Here is a 21216-nt window from a genome sequence, read left to right as displayed (position 1 = left end):
CTGTATTTTGGTTCATCATTTTCATTCTTTATTATAGCGAAATCAACATAAACTAGAAAATTTTCATTAGGAAACGCGAAGCTAGGTTTCTAAAATTAGTAAGTATTCACCAAATATAGTGAAGTGTAGAGGCTATGCCATATTGCCATGTGGTGGAGGCGCTCCTCTTCCATCATCACATTCTAAAACATCATCTTCTCTCTCCCAAACTCTCTCCAAGTGCATGTTTCTTTGCATCAAGGTTATTTTATTACTTGATGAAGAATTTGCGATCGACAATCATTAATTTCTTGCTGAAATGACCATGTGTTCTTGTCATTGTCCCAAATTTATATTTGGATGTTGATTTGCAAAGTGCGACAAAAACGAAGAAAATAAGTGGCACCATCCCTCTTTAAAATTAAATTAATATTGTTGGTCTCTACTGACAATAAGTTGTTGGACATAATTACTCGTCTTCATCTCGCTTACTTCATTGCATCAGTCATTCCAGCCTAATTTGATTTCGCTGTCGTTAAATGCAAATCATACAAATTATACCAGTCGCATTTGCCTTCTTCACTTGCTCCAACCATTCATTTCCCAACTTTATTATTGCTCTACAAGTTCAATTATTTATTTGATATTCATAAAGGGGAATTACACGTAAACAAAATCATTAATTAACAAATTGTCAAGTCCCCTTTATATACAGGTGATTTTGAACTAGTTAATTTATAGTGCAAAGCCATGGATGAAGGCAGCATTCAAGAAAGGCTCCTAAGTTCCAAGGGCATGGACGAACACAACTTGAGACGAAGAATTAGTATGGAGTCGAAGAAGATATGGAGGATCGCAACGCCTGGTGTGATCTCACGAGTGAGCTCGTTCGGGACCATCGTGGTGACGCAGTCGTTCATTGGCCACATCAGTGCGGTGGATCTCGCCGGTTACGCCCTCGTCCAAACCCTCAGCGTCCGCTTCGTCAACGGAATACTGGTAAACGCATTCACTTCCAATAGGAACAAACAATTTAAAACTAACTTAATTTGTGCATCGCAGATTGGAATGTCGAGCGCGACAGAGACTCTGTGCGGGCAGGCGTACGGGGCGAAGCAGTATCACATGATGGGGATCTACCTGCAGCGATCATGGATCATTGATCTCATCACGCTGCTCATTCTGCTTCCGGTCTTCATCTTCGGCACTCAGATCTTCAGGCTCCTCGGGCAGGCTGAGGGCATCGCGGAGTCGGCGGGATACATCTCTGTGTGGTTCATCCCGTTCGTGGTTAGCCTCATCTTCAGCCTCACCGTGCAGATGTACCTGCAGGCGCAGCAGAAGAACTTGATCATCGCCTGGCTCTCGGCTCTCCAGTTCGCCATCCACATTTTCTGTTCCTGGCTTTTTGTCTACGTTCTCGACCTCGGATTAGCTGGTGCCATGGCTGCGCTCTGCATATCTTCGTGGTTTCTGGTTGGGGGAGAGTTCGTCTACATCTTTGGCGGCTGGTGCCCCGATACGTGGAAGGGCTTCTCCATTGCTGCGACCAAGGATTTATGGCCGGTTGTCAAGCTCTCTGTATCATCTGGTTTGATGATCTGGTAAACCCTTCTTCTTCTTCGGATGTCTTCTCTTTCATGGGAAACGTCTCATTTTACGCGCTGCATCATCTTGCAGTCTTGAGCTATGGTACTACGCGATTCTCGTGCTGCTAGCTGGCTACACCAAGGATGCACAAGTCTCCATATCTGCCTTCTCCATCTGGTAAGTTATAGGGTTATTCGTTGATTTTTGGTTGGTACAGAAACACACAAATTTAACATGAATTGTTGTCATTTTGCTATGACTCAGATTTTTACGAAAATTAGTGTTGAAGCCAGCTCACGCGATTTATGCCACTCGGCTTCGTTTTGGACAAAAATCTCGATCATGATAAAATTAATTGTTAAGTTGAGTATATTTTTGTACCGGTTTAAAGTTGGTGTGTGAAATCAAAAATGGACCATTGCGGGTGCATTTCAACGCCAACTAACCCTAAATTAAACTCTCACTTTGATGTTTTTTTCAACACTTATTTGAAAGATGTATTTTTTCAGCCTCAACATCAATGCTTGGATTGTGATGATCATCCTTGGCCTCATGGGCGCTGCATGGTACGAATCCGAATCCCTTTATGTTTGTCTCTGATTATCACCACCACCATCATCATCATTGCATCTCAAAAATGTACAGCGTTCGCGTTGCAAATGAGCTAGGCAGCGGAGATGCCAAAGCTGTGAGGTTCTCAATCAAAGTGATCATGGGCACCTCAGTCACAATGGGGATCTTCTTCTGGATCTTCTGCTTGGCTTTCGGCAACAAAATCGGCTACTTGTTCACCAACGAGGAGGAGGTCGCGGAGACCATCTCCCGTCTCTCAGTTCTGCTAGCCTTCACCGTGCTGCTTGGCAGCATCTTCCCGGTGCTCTCGGGTTAGACACACCTCTTCAAAACGACCTCGTTTTTGCTGCTCAGAATCTCATTCGTGGTTCCATTTTTGGCAGGTGTGGCTGTGGGATCAGGGCTACAATCTAAGGTGGCTCTGATCAATCTCATTTGCTTCTACGGCATTGGGTTGCCGGTTGGAATTGCTCTTGGATATTGGTTTAATCTTGGTGTGGAGGTAAATGTAATTGCATTGAGTATAAGATTAGGGAAAAACTGAATACAGTAACCAAAAAAGAAGCTGCGACAATGTAGATGTTGTTTTGTACAAAAATAGAAGATGAAAAATGATTTCCTCAACAGGGCATATGGGTTGGGCTGACGGGCGGAGTTCTGACTCAGACATTTTCGTTGAGCACCTTGATATGGAGAACAGACTGGGATCAAGAGGTGCATCACAATTTTTTTACATCCAACACAAGAATTAATCTTTCATGTTTTGATTACAATATAATTTTCTATTTTCAGGTATCGAAAACTTCGGCACGTCTCAACCAATGGTATCTGGAATCACCAGAAAACGATAAGCACGTTTCTGGTGTTGCTTGACAAGAAAAGATCGCTAGCTAGCTAGGTTATAACTTATGTTAAGCCAGTGTACTTCAATAATTATGTGTATCTATTCTTTTGACCAGTTTGTTTGAGAGAAGCAATCGTATTTATTATTTTGAATAATGTTTGTCCCGTAATTTATTTTTGTCTTTGCCACATTGCGTCGGTAGTTTGATATTACTAGTATTTTTCAAGGAAAGAATAACATTTAATGTTTCAGATGCGGAACACAGATAACAGCATAATTAATTTATGGGAAAATGGGCGGATGTTGAACGCAAATGGTCCCATGGTCTAGTGGTCAGGACATTGGACTCTGAATCCAGTAACCCGAGTTCAAGTCTCGGTGGGACCTATTCTTTTTTTTTTTTTTTTTGCTATGTACATTTTCCTTCCCACTTCTAAAGCTTAAAAATAACAAAGTCATACTATTATTTTCTCGAAATAGAGGCCCGCGGTCGGGCCCACGACCGCGGCACAGACCGCGGGTGTGTTCGTGCGTTCTTGACGATTTTGGAGCAGAGGCCCGCGGTCGAGCGCGTGGCCGCAGCCCGGACCGCAGTCTGCTCGTTCGGCTCCGTTCTCTCTCGTCCAAACTCCTATTTGATCGTTGTTTGCGCTCACGGATTCCTCTTGAGATGCACTTCAACCTCATGTTTTCACAATTCTCTAATTTATCTTTGATTTTCCCTGAAATCACACCAAAACTACATCCAAGAATCAAATCTTCATAAAACTAAACATTAGGGCACAAACAAGCATTCACAAGCAAAACATGAAGGAAAATGACAACAAATCATGTGGAATTGAGGTACGAAAATCATGTTTGTTAGGGTTATTCCTAAAAATTTTAAATTTGGATTTGAAGTAAGGATTTTGAGACCCAAATCCAAACTAGTTCCGACTCGTGGATCCAATTATATATAAATAAGATATAATTTTATTAGTTTTATGTAATCTTACCTTAAAGATCTATGACTAATTTATCCATCTCATTTCATAAATATAGCTTTATTAACGATAAAACTTTACTTTTATTTTAGTTTAAATTTTATGTATTATTATTATTATTATTATTATTATTATTATTATTATTATTATTATTATTATTATTATTATTATTATTATTATCTTCAATGTTGGATAATATTATCTTTGGGTATTGTGTAAAAATATATTCTAATATTTTCACATATTTTTTAATCTCTAGTAAACATATACTCCCACCGTCTCAATTCAATAGGACATGTTTTCTTATTTCGACATCCCATTTGAATAGGCCACTTTTAAAAATGAAAAATCATACATAACAAACATTGCAGACAATTCATCATTTATCTCAAATATTATTGTGGGTCACACAAAATTATCTATTCATTTGCTTTGAAAATAATACTCCCTCCGTCCCATTAAAGTTGGCCACATTTTCATTTTGAGTGTCCCATTAAAGTTGGCCACTTTCTAAAATTGAAAATATTTACTTTAATTAAGTCTAATTAATTAATCTAATTAAAATTTCTAAATAAACTTAAACCCTAATTAAATAAAGGCACACACACCAAAAAAACACACACTCAGCCTCCCGCCCACCCCCTGACCCCTGCCGCCCGCCGCCTGACCTCGCCGGACGACCACAGCGCCGGCCTGCTCTCTCTCTCTCTCTCAGCCTCCTCCTCCCTTGCCATCACCCCCAAAACTCCACCCTCTCTCTTCCTCCCCATCTCTCTTTCTCCCCGTCACCACGCCGCTTCAGATCAGGCGATCCACACCGAGCCCTAGCCCTTTGTATTTTCGGCGAGTTTCCGCCGCTCCAACACCAACCTCTCCACACCAGCACCCCCGATTAATCGGAAATCGGGGCTAGGGCTGCGATCGACTGCGTGGCGGCTCATCTTCTCCAGCCACGCGATTTTGGGGGTTAGGGCTGCGATCGAAGTTATTTCCCGCGGAAATTCCACCCACGGCGGCGCCGCTTCCTTTGGGGCTCGATGAGGACGATATCTGATCTTCAATTTTGGGGGATTTTACGTGTTTGATTTTGCGGGAAATTTTGAATTTTTAGGATTTGGAGATTGAAAGTGGTGGTTGTTGCTTTTAGATTTGAGGGTGGTGCTCTTGAATCTGAGGGTGGTCGGTGGTGGTGGTGCTCCAGTCGCCGGCTCCAATTCCATCCACGGCGGCGCCGCCTCCTTCGGTACATCGATTCTTGGTTTGAATCGACTGATTTTGTTGAGGAAATCACTGATTTTTCTTGGTTTGCATGTTGGTGAAAATTGGAACAGAAAATGGTTGGAATGGTTTGGCTTCTGGTTTGGTTTGGTTTGGTTTGGTTTCTGGCTATGCGTTGCTTTGTCTGAATAATCTAGTCGCAGGCGTCTCTGTCGCCGGTGCTGCTGTCGCCGGAGTCGGCCAAATTTTTGGTGGAGGTTGAGAAGAAGACAAAGATTTAAGTTGAAGGAAATTTTAATTAATTCATTAATTTTGATGGACCACATTTAATTAAACACTAACTATTTCTTTCTTAATCTCCTTGCCGAAAAGAATGTGGCCAACTTTAATGGGACAGAGGGAGTATCTTCATTTCTCTCTCTTAATTTTTTTTTCCACAAATTTACCCTAAAAAAAGTTATTTTCTATCTCATATTTTATTATAAATTATTCATATATTAATACCTGTATCCAAGGCCTTGTAACCTATCAAATTGAAATGCATGGAGTAATAAAAAAAATTATTTTTTCTCATCCATTATTTTTCAATAAACTCATGTGTCGTAGCTGAATAATTTTTGCTTAGATAAGATTGAAGATTATATATGGTGAAAAAGGGGTGGACTAAAATAAAAACACATCTTAGAATATAAAATATGAATCATTTTCATTCCTTAGATCATCAAGATCTACGATTGATTCATCACCTTGTTGGATGAATGCATGGTCTCGAGTTCAAACCTCATAGGTAGCAACAAAATTATTTTTCACAATTCATACAGTTAGAGAGCGAATTCATATGTGTTCTACATAAAATTCATGCATTTTAGCTAGTTCGTATTTTATATTATGTTAAGAATTGTTTATACCCTAGTCCTCCTTTGTTTTGAAAAAAAACAAAAATTAGTTCATGACACGACTTTTTTCTTTCTTGCTACCTAACCCATAATATATATACTGAACTTATTTTTTTTTAATTCATATTATACTAAATTAAACTCTCACATGGAGCCTTAATTAAAAGCTTTCGTGTTCGAGATTTGTGAACGTCATTCCATGAAAAATCTACTAAACTAAGCTTTCACATGAGCCCTCAAATTAGTTTTCAAATTTTGCTAAAAGTTTCTTGTATATAGTTTTATCAAACAAGAGATACACGCGTGTTTGTTGCATTTGTGAGTACTCAGTGAAATAGGGCCTTTCTTGGTTGTTTTTAAAGCAAGAAGAATGATTGATGATTGCAGAGGCAGCATGGATGACAACAGCATTCACGTGAGCCTCCTCACTCCAAAAGCGGAGGGAAAAGCAGGTGATTTGAAAGCAAGAATCTGCGAAGAATCAAAGAAAATATGGAGGGTTGCGACGCCAAGTGTAATCGCAAGAGTGAGCTCATTCGGCACCCTCGTCGTCACACAGTCCTTCGTGGGCCACATCAGCGCGGTCGATCTCGCCGGCTACGCTCTTGTCCAAACGCTAAGCGTGCGATTCGTCAACGGCATACTGGTATTTATCTTTTCATTTTTCGTAAGGAATTTGAGTTGATTATGAAATGATTGATTTTGGTTGGACAGATTGGGATGTCGAGCGCGACGGAGACTCTCTGCGGGCAGGCTTTTGGGGCGAAGCAGTATGAGATGATGGGAATTCACCTGCAACGCTCTTGGTTCATCGATCTCATCACTCTAACTGTTTTGCTCCCTGTTTTCTTATTCGGGGCATCCATCTTCAACCTGCTCGGACAAGAGCAAGCGATCGTGGAATCTGCTGGTCATATCTCTCTGTGGTTCATCCCTTTCGTCTATGCACTCGTCTTTTGTTGGTGGCAGACAAGGAGACATCACTTTTCTGCTTTTACTTTTGCTTTTCCTTTGTTGACTTCTTTCCATAGTTGTTAGGGGATGTGTTGGTGAATGATTCATTCCCAGAAGAAATTCAGACGAAAAAAAAAGTTGAGCGCAGAGAGAGCTGTGAGAGAAAAACAGAGAGATTGGGGTGAGATATACACGAGTGATCGTGAGGTGATTTAAGAGGGTTTTTCCAGCGTGGGTTTGAGAGTGTACGAGAGTGAGAGGTTGATCTCATCTTGGGTGTAATTCTCGATTCATTGTGTGACGAGTTCGCGGGTTGTGCGAATCGTCGGAGTTCTTCAATATTACGATTGGTGTTGCTCCCGTGGACGTAGGCATTTGCCGAACCACGTAAATCTCTTGTCTCATTTATCGTCTTGCATATTATCTTGATTACTTGTGGAGATTTTCTTGTTTGCTAAGATTGGGGACGTTTCTCGGTTGTATGTGCGTTATAAATTGTTTCCGCTGCATTGGTATTATTGTATGGATTTGCATATGATACCAACAATTGGTATCAGAGCTTGATATCAAATTTGGGTGGTTGAGCTCACATTTGAGGGGTATTGAGCTGGTCCTAGCAGAGGCGCATACCAGGTGTTCGACGAAATTCCTGAGAGAAACGAAAATCTGAAACAAGCTGAAAAATGACGTCTACGAGTGGTGCGGTCAAGATAGGAAAGTATGAGATAGCAAGGTTCAATGGGAAGAATGATTTTTCCTATTGGAGGATGCAAATGAAGAATTTGCTAATTTCACAAAAGCTACACAAAGCTTTGGCGGGTAAAGAAAAGAAGCACGAAGACATGTCGAATGAGGATTGGGAAGAGTTAGATCTTGAAGCACGAGCGTCGATCATTCTCTGCCTAGAGAGGGATGTTGCTTTCTTGGTGGACAATGAGGTAACCGCCGCGGGAGTATGGTTGAAGTTAGAGGCGAACTTCATGACGAAGACTCTAACGAATCGGATCTACTTGAAATCCAAATTGTACACTTGCAAGATGGAGGAAGGTACACCTATTCAGGAACATTTAAACAAGTTTGATAGGTGCATATCAGACTTGAAGGATATTGATGTGAAGGTGGAAGATGAGGATCAAGCTCTCATGCTACTACTCTCATTGCCAAAATCGTATGAAAATCTTGTACAAACCTTGATGCTCATGGGCGACACTCTGACGATGGATGAGACTAGGACTTCACTCCTAGCGGATGATCTTCGAAAGATTGCAACTAGTGGCATGGCTACTAGTGGGAGCAAGGAGCAGGCACAGGGATTGTATACGAGGGGCAAGACAAGTGATCGAGAGAAAGACAAGGGAGGAAAGGCTAGATCCAGTCCAAAACCTCTTGCAGAGAGACCATGTTTTAAGTGCGGGGAACTTGGGCATTTCAAAGCGAATTGCCCCAGCAAGAAGACAACTTGGAAGAAGAACAAGAACAAGTACAACAACAGCGGGAAGGGAAAAGGAACACAAGAAGCTGGTTTTGCTTCGCAGGAAGGGGATATCGGTGATTGTTTCAATGCCACGGGTAACGAGGAAAGCGCCGGTAAGTGGATACTTGATTCGGGATGCTCTTATCATATGTCTCCGAATAGGAAGTGGTTTACTACCTATGAGGAAATAGATGGTGGAACTGTTTTGATGGGAAACAACCATTCCTGCAAAATAGTGGGGGTCGGTTCGATCAGAATCAGGATGCATGATGGGGTTATCAGAACCTTAAAGGATGTGAGACATGTCCCGGAACTATGTAAGAACCTTATTTCCGCTGGCACTTTGGACTCCGGTGGATGCAAAATTATCACTTGGAATGGAGTCATGGAGGTTGTTCGGGATTCTTTAGTTGTGATGAAGGGTATCCGTCAAAGAAATTTGTATACGCTTTTGGGTACAACAGTGACGGGAAGTGCGGCAGTTGGAGCAGATGGAACTAGTAGAAATCCAGGGGACTACACCCGGTTATGGCACAGGAGACTCGGACACATGTCAGAGAAGGGCCTGCATCTACTTTGTCAAGAAGGTTTGCTAAAGAACTTGAAGAAGCCTTGCATGGAATTTTGCGAGCATTGCGTGTACGGGAAAACACACCGAGTTCAGTTCAGGGCCAGCAAACACAGGAGCAAAGGCATCTTAGATTATGTGCACACTGATGTCTGGGGGCCAGCTACAGTTACCTCCAAGGGAGGCTCCAGGTACTATGTCACGTTTATTGATGATTATTCTAGATATGCTTGGATTTATTTCTTGAAGCATAAGAATGAGGTGTTTGACACATTCAAGAAGTGGAAAGCAATGGTTGAAAACAGGACAGGAAAGAAATTGAAGACATTGAGATCTGATAACGGTACAGAGTATACAGATGGTGCCTTCAAGAAGTTCTGTGACCAGGAGGGAATTGCTAGGCACTGGACTGTCAGGAATACACCGCAGCAGAATGGGGTCGCGGAGAGACTGAATCGCACGCTGCGAGAGCGAGCAATGTCCATGCGGTCTCATGCAGGGCTAGGCAGAGAATGGTGGGCAGAATCGATGTTTACAGCACTTCATGTCATAAATCGATCTCCACATTCGAGCTTAGGTGGAGATACTCCATACAGGCTATGGTCTGGGGAACATGCAGATTATGAGAGACTCAGAACTTTTGGATGCACAGCATACTATCACGTCAGCGAGGGAAAGCTTGAGGCGAGGGCCAAGAAGGCAATATTCTTGGGGTATGCAACAGGAGTGAAGGGTTATCGCTTGTGGTGTTTAGAAAATTCAAAGTTCATAATCAGCAGGGATGTTATCTTTGATGAGTATTCCATGGCAGCTAAGTTTAAAGCTACAATGCCCGGTGAAGATGAAAATGAGACGGTCAAGTCTCAGGTGATCGAGATAGAACCTAAGGATCAACCAGGTTCTAGTCGTGTTCAAGAAGCAGGTCATGGAGACACTCGAGAACAGAGTGATGAGGAGTCTGAACTCGAAGCTCTTGATCAAGAGAATGTAGATGTTTTACACCAACAGCGGCTCTCGGATGATTTGGCTTCCACTAGGCCAAAGCGAGCATACAAGAGAGTTCAAAAGCTGGGGTCAGATCAGCCTTTGAAGCATTATGGGCAGGCAAACTTGGTCAGGTGCGCACTACCAGAGGATGATGCGGTACCAGCATCATACCAGGAAGCTATTCGGGATAAGAATAGCGCAAGCTGGTTGGCTGCGAATGAAGAAGAGATGGAGTCTTTTCGGAAGAATCAAGTTCTGGAGGGGGTTCTACCTTTGCCCAAAGGAAAGAAGGCTATTGGTTGTAAGTGGATCTACAAGAAGAAAGAGGATAATTCTGAGCTCGGTGGAATCAGGTACAAGGCGCGGTTAGTAGCAAAGGGATATGCACAGAAGGAGGGAGTGGACTACAATGAGATTTTCTCTCCAGTAGTGAAGCACACTTCTATTCGGGTGTTGTTGAGTGTTGTGGCTCACAGTGATCTTGAGCTGGAACAACTCGATGTCAAAACCGCTTTCCTGCACGGAGACTTGGAGGAGGAGATTTATATGCGTCAACCTGAGGGCTACAAGGTTGAGGGTAAAGAGGATCATGTTTATCGCTTGAGGAAATCCATGTATGGATTGAAGCAATCTCCTCGACAGTGGTACAAGCGGTTTGATTCTTTCATGCTGAAGCATGGTTATTCCAGAAGTGATTATGACTGTTGTGTCTATATTCGGAGACTTCCTGGAGGTGAGTATATCTATCTTTTGTTGTATGTGGATGACATGCTTATTGCCTCGAAGAGCAAGGTGGAGATAGATAGACTGAAATCTCAACTTGGTAAAGAGTTTGAGATGAAGGATTTGGGCACTGCTAAGAAAATACTGGGTATGGAGATTAGAAGAGAGAGGACAAACTGTGTTTTGTTCCTGAGCCAGAAAAGCTACATTGAGCGGGTTGTGCAGAGATTTGGGATGCAAGATGCAAAATCGGTGGCAACTCCGTTGGCTCCTCATTTCAGGCTCTCTAGAAAGCAATCTCCCACTTCAGCCAAAGAGAAAAAATTGATGGAGAAAGTGCCTTACACTAGTGCAGTTGGCAGTTTGATGTATGCTATGGTGTGTACACGTCCGGACATTTCACAAGCAGTTAGTGTTGTGAGCAGGTTTATGGCTAATCCTGGAAAGACACACTGGGAAGCTGTGAAGTGGATCCTTAGGTACTTGAAGGGTACCAGCGACACAGGATTGTGTTTTAGTGGAAATACATGTCAGGTTAATGGGTTTGTGGACTCGGATTATGCGGGTGATCTAGACAGACGACGATCTACTACGGGATATGTGTTCTGTGTACACGGTGCCCCCGTTAGTTGGAGATCGATGTTGCAGGCTACAGTGGCTCTTTCCACTACCGAGGCTGAGTACATGGCTTTGGCAGAGGGGGTTAAGGAAGCTTTGTGGCTGTGGAGTCTTCTGGGTGATTTTGGGATTAAGCAGGATCGCGTGGACCTGTGGTGTGATAGCCAGAGTGCTATACATTTGGCAAAGAATCAGGTTCATCATGCTCGTACCAAGCATATTGATATCAGGTATCATTTTGTGCGGGATGTCATAGAGGAAGGTGATATTTCTCTTATGAAAGTGCACACTGATGAAAATCCAGCAGACATGTTAACCAAGGTGGTGACGGGTGGTAAGTTTAAACACTGTTTGGACTTGCTACATATCAACCCGTGTTGATAATCAAACGGGACAGCCTTTCGGGGCGGTGATGGGGTGAGGTGGAGCTTATCCTTTTGTGTTCGAACTACAGGAGCTTGATCCCTGGATTGGGTATGTAGGCAACCATGGAAAAGTGGTGCAGCTTGTACGGGTGTCCATGTTCGTGGGCGGTGCTCGTATTCGTCCTACATTTGAGGTTTATCAAATGAAGTACGAGGTGGAGAATTGTTGGTGGCAGACAAGGAGACATCACTTTTCTGCTTTTACTTTTGCTTTTCCTTTGTTGACTTCTTTCCATAGTTGTTAGGGGATGTGTTGGTGAATGATTCATTCCCAGAAGAAATTCAGACGAAAAAAAAAGTTGAGCGCAGAGAGAGCTGTGAGAGAAAAACAGAGAGATTGGGGTGAGATATACACGAGTGATCGTGAGGTGATTTAAGAGGGTTTTTCCAGCGTGGGTTTGAGAGTGTACGAGAGTGAGAGGTTGATCTCATCTTGGGTGTAATTCTCGATTCATTGTGTGACGAGTTCGCGGGTTGTGCGAATCGTCGGAGTTCTTCAATATTACGATTGGTGTTGCTCCCGTGGACGTAGGCATTTGCCGAACCACGTAAATCTCTTGTCTCATTTATCGTCTTGCATATTATCTTGATTACTTGTGGAGATTTTCTTGTTTGCTAAGATTGGGGACGTTTCTCGGTTGTATGTGCGTTATAAATTGTTTCCGCTGCATTGGTATTATTGTATGGATTTGCATATGATACCAACATCTTTAGTCTTACCATACAGATGTATTTGCAAGCGCAGCAGAAGAATATGATCATCGCGTGGCTCTCGGCTCTGCAGTTTGCGATCCACATTGTGTGCTCTTGGCTGTTTGTGTATGTTGCGGATTTTGGAGTGGCGGGGGCCATGACGGCGTTGTGCATATCTTCGTGGTTTGTTGTTTTGGGGGAATTTGTGTATGTTTTTGGAGGTTGGTGTCCGGAGACGTGGAGAGGATTTAGTGTGGCTGCTGTGAAGGATTTATGGCCACTTGTGAAGCTCTCACTATCATCTGGTGTAATGATATGGTAAAAAAATTGATCATTATATTGAGTAGTGTTTTTATCTTAACATTTACTCTGTTATGTATGGTTTGGTTGCAGTCTGGAGCTGTGGTACTACGCGATTCTGGTGTTGCTTGCTGGCTACATGAAAGATGCACAAGTTGCAATAAATGCCTTCTCCATTAGGTAATTTATATCAATCACTAGTTGTTGATTTTGATGCACTGAAATTAATTTGAATTTTTGTTAATCTTGCAGCCTCAATGTAGTTTCTTGGATGGTGATGATCATTGTTGGGCTTATGGGCGCTGCATGGTACGGATTTGCTCTCCTTCCTCTTTCTGATCTCGTTTGGTTGTCTCAAAAATATTGGTTTCCTTGTGGAAAAAAACTAGTGTTCGCGTTGCAAATGAGCTGGGGAGAGGAGATGCCGGAGCTGTAAGATTCTCCATCAAAGTGGTGACGAGCAGCTCAGCTTCAATAGGGTTGTTCTTCTGGATCATCTGCTTCTTGTGCAGCGCCAATATCGGGTATGTCTTCACGGATGATGAGGCGGTCATACACACAATCTCCCAGCTTTCAACTCTTCTTGCATTCACAGCCTTGCTTGCTAGCATCTACCCGGTCCTTTCGGGTTAGTTTCGTTTCACTTTTAATGATGGTGCTTCCTTTTTTTCTTGAAATGTTGAGTTCCCTTTGTATTTGGCAGGTGTGGCCGTGGGATCAGGTCTGCAGACGAAGGTGGCAGTCATCAATTTGGTTTGCTTCTACGCGATTGGATTGCCGATTGGAGTTGTTCTTGGATATGTGCTTCATCTTCAAGTAGAGGTGGGTGATGTTGTGGAAATGAAATGTTAGTGTGTAATTCTGAGATTAGTGTGTTTTTTTGGATTTAGGGGATATGGCTGGGGCTAACCTTGGGAGTTCTGACTGAGACTTGTGCAATGAGCTTGTTGGTGTGGAGAACAGATTGGGATGAAGAGGTTAAAAAAACAACACATTTTTTATTTGAAACATGCGTTAGTGTTAGTGATGGGTATTTGTATTTTACAGTAATATTTTGCTGGGGACAGGTGTTGAAGACTTCAGCGCGTCTAAAGAGATGGAGCTTGAAATAGTTTGAGGAGGAAAAGCAGAGTTATTATGGTAATATGCTTATCCAACAACATGTGCTGCTGTTGTGTCTTCAAGCTCAAGCTGTCCAATTCTATTCTATGAAAACTCTCTATTTTTTTGAATAATCTTTGTCCCATGATTTGCCATATTACCAAATAACACGTGCAACGCAATGTCAAATATGAGTTCTATTAAAATGATTTATATCATGTTTTACAAAATAACGAATAATTTCGTCCATTAAAACATATTCAATGGAGAAAGGAGACATGATCTCACCCATTAAAACATATTCAACGAATGACTTAGATTAATTCTTAAGATTGGCTAATAGTTACACGGTCAAGGATATGTGTGTAATTTAATTTATATTTACCATATCACTTAATTATAGCAATGATATCAAGTTAATTAACATTTACGTTTCAACATTAAACATTTTTATATTATTTTTTACGTAAGTTCATCAATTTTGGATAGTATTAATTCATTTAATCGATTTTATTGAACATTCGATATTCATCTTGAGTGAGCATGTAATAATCACTTTTGAATAGTATTATTAGTTCATTTAATCGGTTTATCATATATGATAAACACTGGTGTTCACAACTTTGAATTTTTTTAATATTCTATTAAGATAATGAAATAATTTATTAATGTGTGATTTCAAGTGGGGATTTCAAGTGAGGATTATTAATGAAATAATCTATTAAGAAAATTAATGATCATAATAGTTGTATATTATGAACGTATACTCAATTAACATAATGTACCAAACAACAAAATACGTTCATCGGAATTATATATTAATGTACATTGTCTATTATTATTATCATTATTATGAACATAACTCATTTTTTTCAATGAATAGTTTATTAATTATGATGAACATATTTTACTGATTTGATGAACATATTTTACTAATGAACATATTTGACTAATTTGAACGTAATTTGTTGAACAAATAGTTATATCATTTGAACTTTGCTAGAGTTTCCCGGTTTGATGAAATTATATTTTCGTTTAATATAATGAATTTTTAATATGTTTTGTATGAACAAATAGTTATATCCTTTGAACTTTAATGAACAAATCTCATTTTTCTAAATAAACATAATTCAATTTTTGCAATTTTATTTTCCGATATATCATTATGGATTGGGTTAGTCTTTCTGGTGGGATTGGTTGAAATTGAAACCATTTAGGTTGAAAGCCATGGTGCTGATACCTAAAGCAGTGAACCAGATACCTACTACAGGCCAAACAGCTAAGAAAAAGTGTAATGAACGAGAGTTGTTGAAATTAGCATATTGGAAGATCAATCGGCCAAAGTAATCATGAGCGGCTACGATAATATAAGTTTCTTCCTCTTGACCGAATCTGTAAATGAATAGTTTATTAATTATGATGAATATATTTTTTAATGAACATTATATTGTTCCCATTGAACTTCCAATTGTTTTATATGAACATTTTTACTTTCTCCTTTTAACTTGTATATGAACATTATTACTTCTCCTACAATTCACAATTTTTTTTTTGGTTTCGCACAGGATGACAACTGCAAATTCTTCGAATGGCCTGCAAAAAAAATTGACCTTTCTAATAAAAATATTTTTATTTTATCTTGAACTTATTCAAAAAATATACTGAACTTGAAATTCGAGTGGGTGGAATTTATTTTTTTACGCAAATGCGTCCAATATTCACATAAGTTCATAATTTCCGAAATTTACGTTCAACATAACCCCGCGAGACGTATTTTTAATTGGCATAAACATTTTATAATGGCATATATTGGTTACTTGAATATATAAGTCATTTGAATATGTTCAATACATCTTACTAAATGAACGTCATATAATAAATTTTTCAAATGGATAGTATTATAGCCTTTCGAACATGTAGCGTAATTCTTATGAACGTCATATAATAAATTTTTCAAATGGAAATTTCAAATGGAGTCGAACATGATATATAATACTTAAGGAACGTGTAATTCAATATCCATTATTTAGTATTCACCCGAAATAGAGATGTAGTCGGGATGGAGGAATAACCAATTTAAAATTACAATCCATATTACTCAAATCAAATATTCACCCGGCCGAAATAGAAATAGAGAGATTTACGGGATTGCATCTCGTTAATTGTGATTTGTTCAATCTGTCGAAAAATAAGATTACAAAAATGACCTTATGAACGTGTAATCCAATATCCATGATTTAATAGGGTTAATTGCCCATAAAATACTGAACTTTCGTCCAATTCTGGTTTTGCACACAAACTTTGAACTGTAGCGTGAAAATTACTAAACTTTAGATTTTATCTGTTTTTGCTACTAATTCAAATTCCGGTCAAATATCAGGCTAATATGACGTGCTAATATTTGACGTGGCGTATTTATTGTTAATTTCTTATTAATAAAAAAAGAACACAAAGCAAATAACCAAAATTGTCAATAACTTAATATATCAAATCAAATAATAGCATCTTTTTCATTCTCAAGTTTAAATCAATTTTTTTCTAATTCACTATTACACAACTGATTACTCCAATATATAAAATAGAAGTCATTCAAATAGTATAAATATATAGTTTATAAAAAAAATTAATCTTTAGCTAATGAAAATTTAATAAACTTTATTACTTAGCTAAATATTTTTTTTATATATTAAGTTATTGATAATTAAAATATTTTTGGCAGACACACCTAAATTCGAAGAATCCCCTTACTATTATTGAATTTATTCAATTAATTAATTCAACTAAAAAATACTATTATTTGATTTGATATATTAAATTATTGACAATTTGAGTTATTTACGTTGTGTTCTTTTTTTATTGATAAGAAATTAAATAAAAAAAATATTATTTTGCCAACTAATTGTCACACAAGAATAAATACGCCACGTCAAAATTGGCACATCATATTATATATTAGCTTGATATTTGGCCGGAATTGGATTAGTAGCAAAATCAGATAAAATCAAAAGTTTAGTAATTATCACGCCACAATTCAAAGTTTGTGTGCAAAATCAGAATTTGATGAAAGTTCAATATTTTATGGGCAATTAACCCTATTTAATAATGATAAATTAAGCATTATTATTATATTGTATAAATCTAATCCGTCTGTTATCAAGGAATGAACGATTGTGATTTATTCTTTCTTCTCTGTATAAGGACTCTTCTCTATAGAAACAGACCCCACCCTAACTAAAAGATCTATAACTAATCTATATTTTTTAATTTTCTAAAATTTAGAGTTTTCAGTCAAAAGCGTTAATTGAAGATACAGAACGAAGAATATATATGTAAAGGGATTTTGACATATAAAATCACAAATTATTTTAAATTTATAATTTAATGTGAGTTTTAAAGTGTGGCAAATATGAGAAAATACTAAATCTAAAAATAAATAAATAAAATCTAAAAGAATTGTAATGGTTCTAATCCTAAAGAACAAATAGAAAATTTCTAACAATTAATAAAAGAATTTCAGCAATCAATCAAGTCCATCCTAACTTAATTATTCCGATCATTGATGCAAATATAATTTTAATTCATGCAAGTAAACCAGTTATAACCACCGAAGACGCTTCTGACGTGATCTTATTTCTCCTTAATTATTCAGTAATCAGGAAGACGTTTCACTAATTACTATCATAATCGACTGACAACAGTAAGAGATGTTCTATAGGTTTAATGAGCCGACATCATTAATATCTAGAGAAATCCGCTTCAAAACCAATAAACGCTTACGCAGGATTATTGAATTAAGACTATTTTTCCCTTGACCCTGATGTGTCAATTTACCACTAATCAAACCTAAATCATGATTACGTATGGCCGATTCAATTGGCTATATAATTAATTCTAACCCATTAAATATTGCGCACTACCTAATAGATTAAAACAATTAATAATGATAAACACAGAGAATCACAGATATACGCATAAAATAAAGTATAAGAACAAATTAGGTCTCACAGAATAATCTTTCTAGTGTTTCCTTAATTGTTGTTGGAATAAACGAATTAGTTAGAACGCATAAAATAATTAAATAAAAGAAAATAAGGAAAAAAATAGAGAGAGAAGCAATAGAGAAAAGAAACTTGAATTAAAAGCAAAGGTTTTCGTCCAATAGCTGCTCCCCAAAACTGTATGCATGAATGTGTGTATAGGTTCTTATATAAATATAAGAAAATCAAACTAATAGGCGTGCAAGCCCATAAAACTAATTGAATAAACTAAGTTCAGCACAATCAAAATAAATAAGGTAAGGTCCACTAAGAAAAGTCAACGGCTGTCCACAGTCCACAACTTCTCGCCAATAGCCTAAATTAATCCAGTTCAGACGTTCAGTTGGTATGGCCAAACCGTCCACCTTCATGCGTACAATTTTAAACTCTTCAAAATTCGATCGTCTTCTTTAAAACTTATCAAAAATCATTAGGAACCACTTAAAATCTGAAATCATGCTAAAAAGATGATATATATATAGAATAAATCAAATATAGAAATCACATTAAAACACCCAACATATAAAATACGTCTAATCAGTTGCATGTAATCTCAGCTAGTCCTTAAAAAATATCCTTTCATTTGTTTTGAGAAAAATAAAAATAAGTTCATCCGGCGACCTGTTCCTTCTGCCTACCTAACCCCATAATATGCTAAGGGGTGTGTATTCGTTCAGGAATTCTGTAGATTTTTAAAATCCAGATCTCTGAATTTTAAAAATCTACAGATTTCACATATATTTTTCATGTATTTTGAAATTCTAAACAGAATCTGTACAGGATTTTAGATGAATTTAACAAGAATCACTACAAGAATCTGGCCGATTACCGACGGAATTTTCCGTCGGTAAAGCCGAAAATTCCGTCGGTAAAAACTAATACCGACGGATTAACGACGCCGCGCGTACGTCGCTTTAAATATGGTCGGTAAAATTTTTACCGACGGAAATTAAATCCGTTGCTAAATTACCGACGGAAATAGCAACGGAATGCCCATCGGCTACGAGGGAGCGACGTTGGCGTCGTCTGGACTTAACGACGGAAATAGCAACGGAATTTTCCGTCGCGATTAGCAACGGAATCAAATTCCGTCGGTAAATACCCGTCTCTGTTAACGACGGAAACAAATTTCGTCGGTGATTTTCGTGCGGGTATTAGCAACGGAATTAAATTCCGTCGGTATTTTTTTAATACAATTTTTTTTTTAAATTTGCATTATACAATTTAACGACGTCCTGTTACACGCTTCTTTTCAATTATATAACCATCAATATCGAAAACACCAAATGAAATTTAAATTAGCATTCGAATAGTCATAACTTAACAAAATATTCAAGTGTTCACAAATATATAATAGAAATATTCAAGTATTCAAAATACAAAGACACAACATAATCAAGATGATGGTCCAGTGGGTGGAGTGGGTCCAGGTGGAAGCCTAGCCAATATCAGCATCAAAAATTGTAAATAGAAGCCATTCCAGGCAATGAGAAAAATGTGGTTTCTCTGCTGATAATTGAGCAACGCGTAGAGCTTCTTCCCTCTTGTCTCTCTGCAGTAAAACTCATAATCAAAACTTATTGATATAGAGCTATGCGACATGCAAGAACTTCTCCTAATTTTTCGGGAAAATAAGTTTTATTTAAAGAAATAATAGTTTCAAACCCAGACTAAGAAGCATGAGTTAAACCACCCTAGGGCCAATTCATCAGTGAAGAAACAAAGTAATGGATGCTAATTCTTCTATTGACTGATGTTGAGCTCATGTTAGCAAAAAACTATCATGATAGTTTAATAAGATCACATTGATGCCTCTCACATTAGAGTAGAACATCAGAAAAGAAGTGTTTTAGAGATGAACTGGCCTCTATTCTAAATTTCATAACAAGTGCTATGCCACAGAAGAGAATCTCATTTATTGATAGCCAACATTTTTCACTTATTTACCTGAAGAAGATGCCGAAGTAGACAGTGTAATATGGCTTGAGCTTGAGGACACGGCTCAAAACATGGGAACTCTGTACATGGTGAAAACGACATTCTCTGGGAAACAACAACTACTACACCAGCGTTTGGAAGTAGACCAAGAGGATCAAATTCCAGCTCTGGATCCAACTAATATCACGTCAAACAACATATTTTAGGTGAGATGAACAAAATGATAATGTAGAACTTTGAGCCTTGCAATAGCAGAAAACTTGTTTACTACTAAACATCCAGGACCACTTAAGAAAATATATTTAAACATCAAACGAGGGCATGAAGAGACATAACTGATGCACATATCAAAATTGAACTGTCAATAGATACTTAAGAAAATGGAATGGCTTCTATAAATCAAACACAAAAGCACATACGCGGCTCCAAGCCATCACCACAGCAACAAAATGGGATGGAACACAGCCATCCCCCAACCTAATCTCCATTTACTACCTAGATACATGCTCATCTAAAATATATATAAAAAAAGAATAAATACACTTAGATACATGCTCATCTAAAATTTTAAAATCTCACAATGGCTACCATTTGAGCCATACTAACATTTCAAAAGATAATGTAATGAAAACTTACTTGTTTTGTTACTAGCTTTTCTTTTCGATCACCTTGACTTCTTTTTTCCTTCCTCAAGAAGCAATGGTGGAGTGAAATACTACAAATGAGAATTAATCCAAAAAAGAATTAATAATTATTCAAGAACCAAAGTATATAAAATTATAATTTAATAAAACTAACAATCAAGTTTATTTTTCTTGAAAATACTATAATTCAATCAAGTTTATTTTTCTTCATCTCATTAAAGAAAATTTACACTAAAAAGACATTTTTTATCCAATAAAAAAACATTTTTGAAGGGAAATTTTACAATACAATAAAACTATTATATGTTCTTGAAAATACTATATGTGAACATATTATAATTATGTGAGTGAGCATATAAAAATTTAATCCAATAAAAATACTATATGTTGAGCATTATATAATTTAATTCAATAAAAAATAAATTTTTACAGAATATTAATACATAATTTACAATAAAACATAATAGGATTTTTCAAATAATTAATGGAAATTAAAAAAAATTTGGACCTCAAGTTCATAAAAGAAGCATTATTGTAGTAATATTGTATATGATCTCATCCTAATTGATGGCATGTGGCTTGTATTCTTGTGATGTCATCCTAAATGATCACATGCAATATCAAAAATATTGTATGTTTCTTATACTTTTACATCCGCCGTACTATTTTGC

General features: G+C 38.0%; 2 protein-coding genes and 1 non-coding gene across 4 annotated transcripts; all 3 read left to right on the top strand.

The window, feature by feature from the left end:
* The first annotated feature begins 444 nt into the window (after window positions 1-444).
* On the top strand, window positions 445-3141 carry LOC131002865 (protein DETOXIFICATION 24-like). Of its 2 annotated transcripts, XM_057929350.1 has the most exons (8): window positions 445-978; window positions 1042-1583; window positions 1660-1746; window positions 2079-2135; window positions 2215-2453; window positions 2526-2644; window positions 2770-2856; window positions 2935-3141. In XM_057929350.1, exons 1-8 carry the CDS (start codon window positions 730-732, stop codon window positions 3013-3015), a joined length of 1461 nt encoding a protein of 486 aa, XP_057785333.1. In that variant the 5' UTR covers window positions 445-729; the 3' UTR covers window positions 3016-3141. The 2 variants fall into 2 exon arrangements, with proteins under 2 accessions (XP_057785333.1, XP_057785332.1); XM_057929349.1 differs by having other exon boundaries at window positions 485-1583.
* A 160-nt stretch (window positions 3142-3301) lies between these two features.
* On the top strand, window positions 3302-3373 carry TRNAQ-CUG (transfer RNA glutamine (anticodon CUG)). The gene has a single exon. It is a non-coding gene; the product is annotated as a tRNA-Gln (tRNA).
* Window positions 3374-6380: 3007 nt separating this feature from the next.
* On the top strand, window positions 6381-14139 carry LOC131002841 (protein DETOXIFICATION 24-like). The gene is made up of 9 exons (XM_057929310.1): window positions 6381-6729; window positions 6798-7040; window positions 12545-12843; window positions 12919-13005; window positions 13078-13134; window positions 13215-13453; window positions 13529-13647; window positions 13716-13802; window positions 13893-14139. The coding sequence occupies exons 1-9, from the start codon at window positions 6454-6456 to the stop codon at window positions 13935-13937; spliced, it is 1452 nt and encodes a 483-aa protein (XP_057785293.1). The 5' UTR covers window positions 6381-6453; the 3' UTR covers window positions 13938-14139.
* Window positions 14140-21216: the final 7077 nt, after the last annotated feature.

This window comes from Salvia miltiorrhiza, unplaced genomic scaffold, assembly GCF_028751815.1.
Source record: "Salvia miltiorrhiza cultivar Shanhuang (shh) unplaced genomic scaffold, IMPLAD_Smil_shh fragScaff_scaffold_23_2, whole genome shotgun sequence".
In the NCBI taxonomy this organism is placed as follows: Eukaryota; Viridiplantae; Streptophyta; class Magnoliopsida; order Lamiales; family Lamiaceae; genus Salvia; species Salvia miltiorrhiza.
This window is presented reverse-complemented; position numbering and strand designations above follow the sequence as displayed.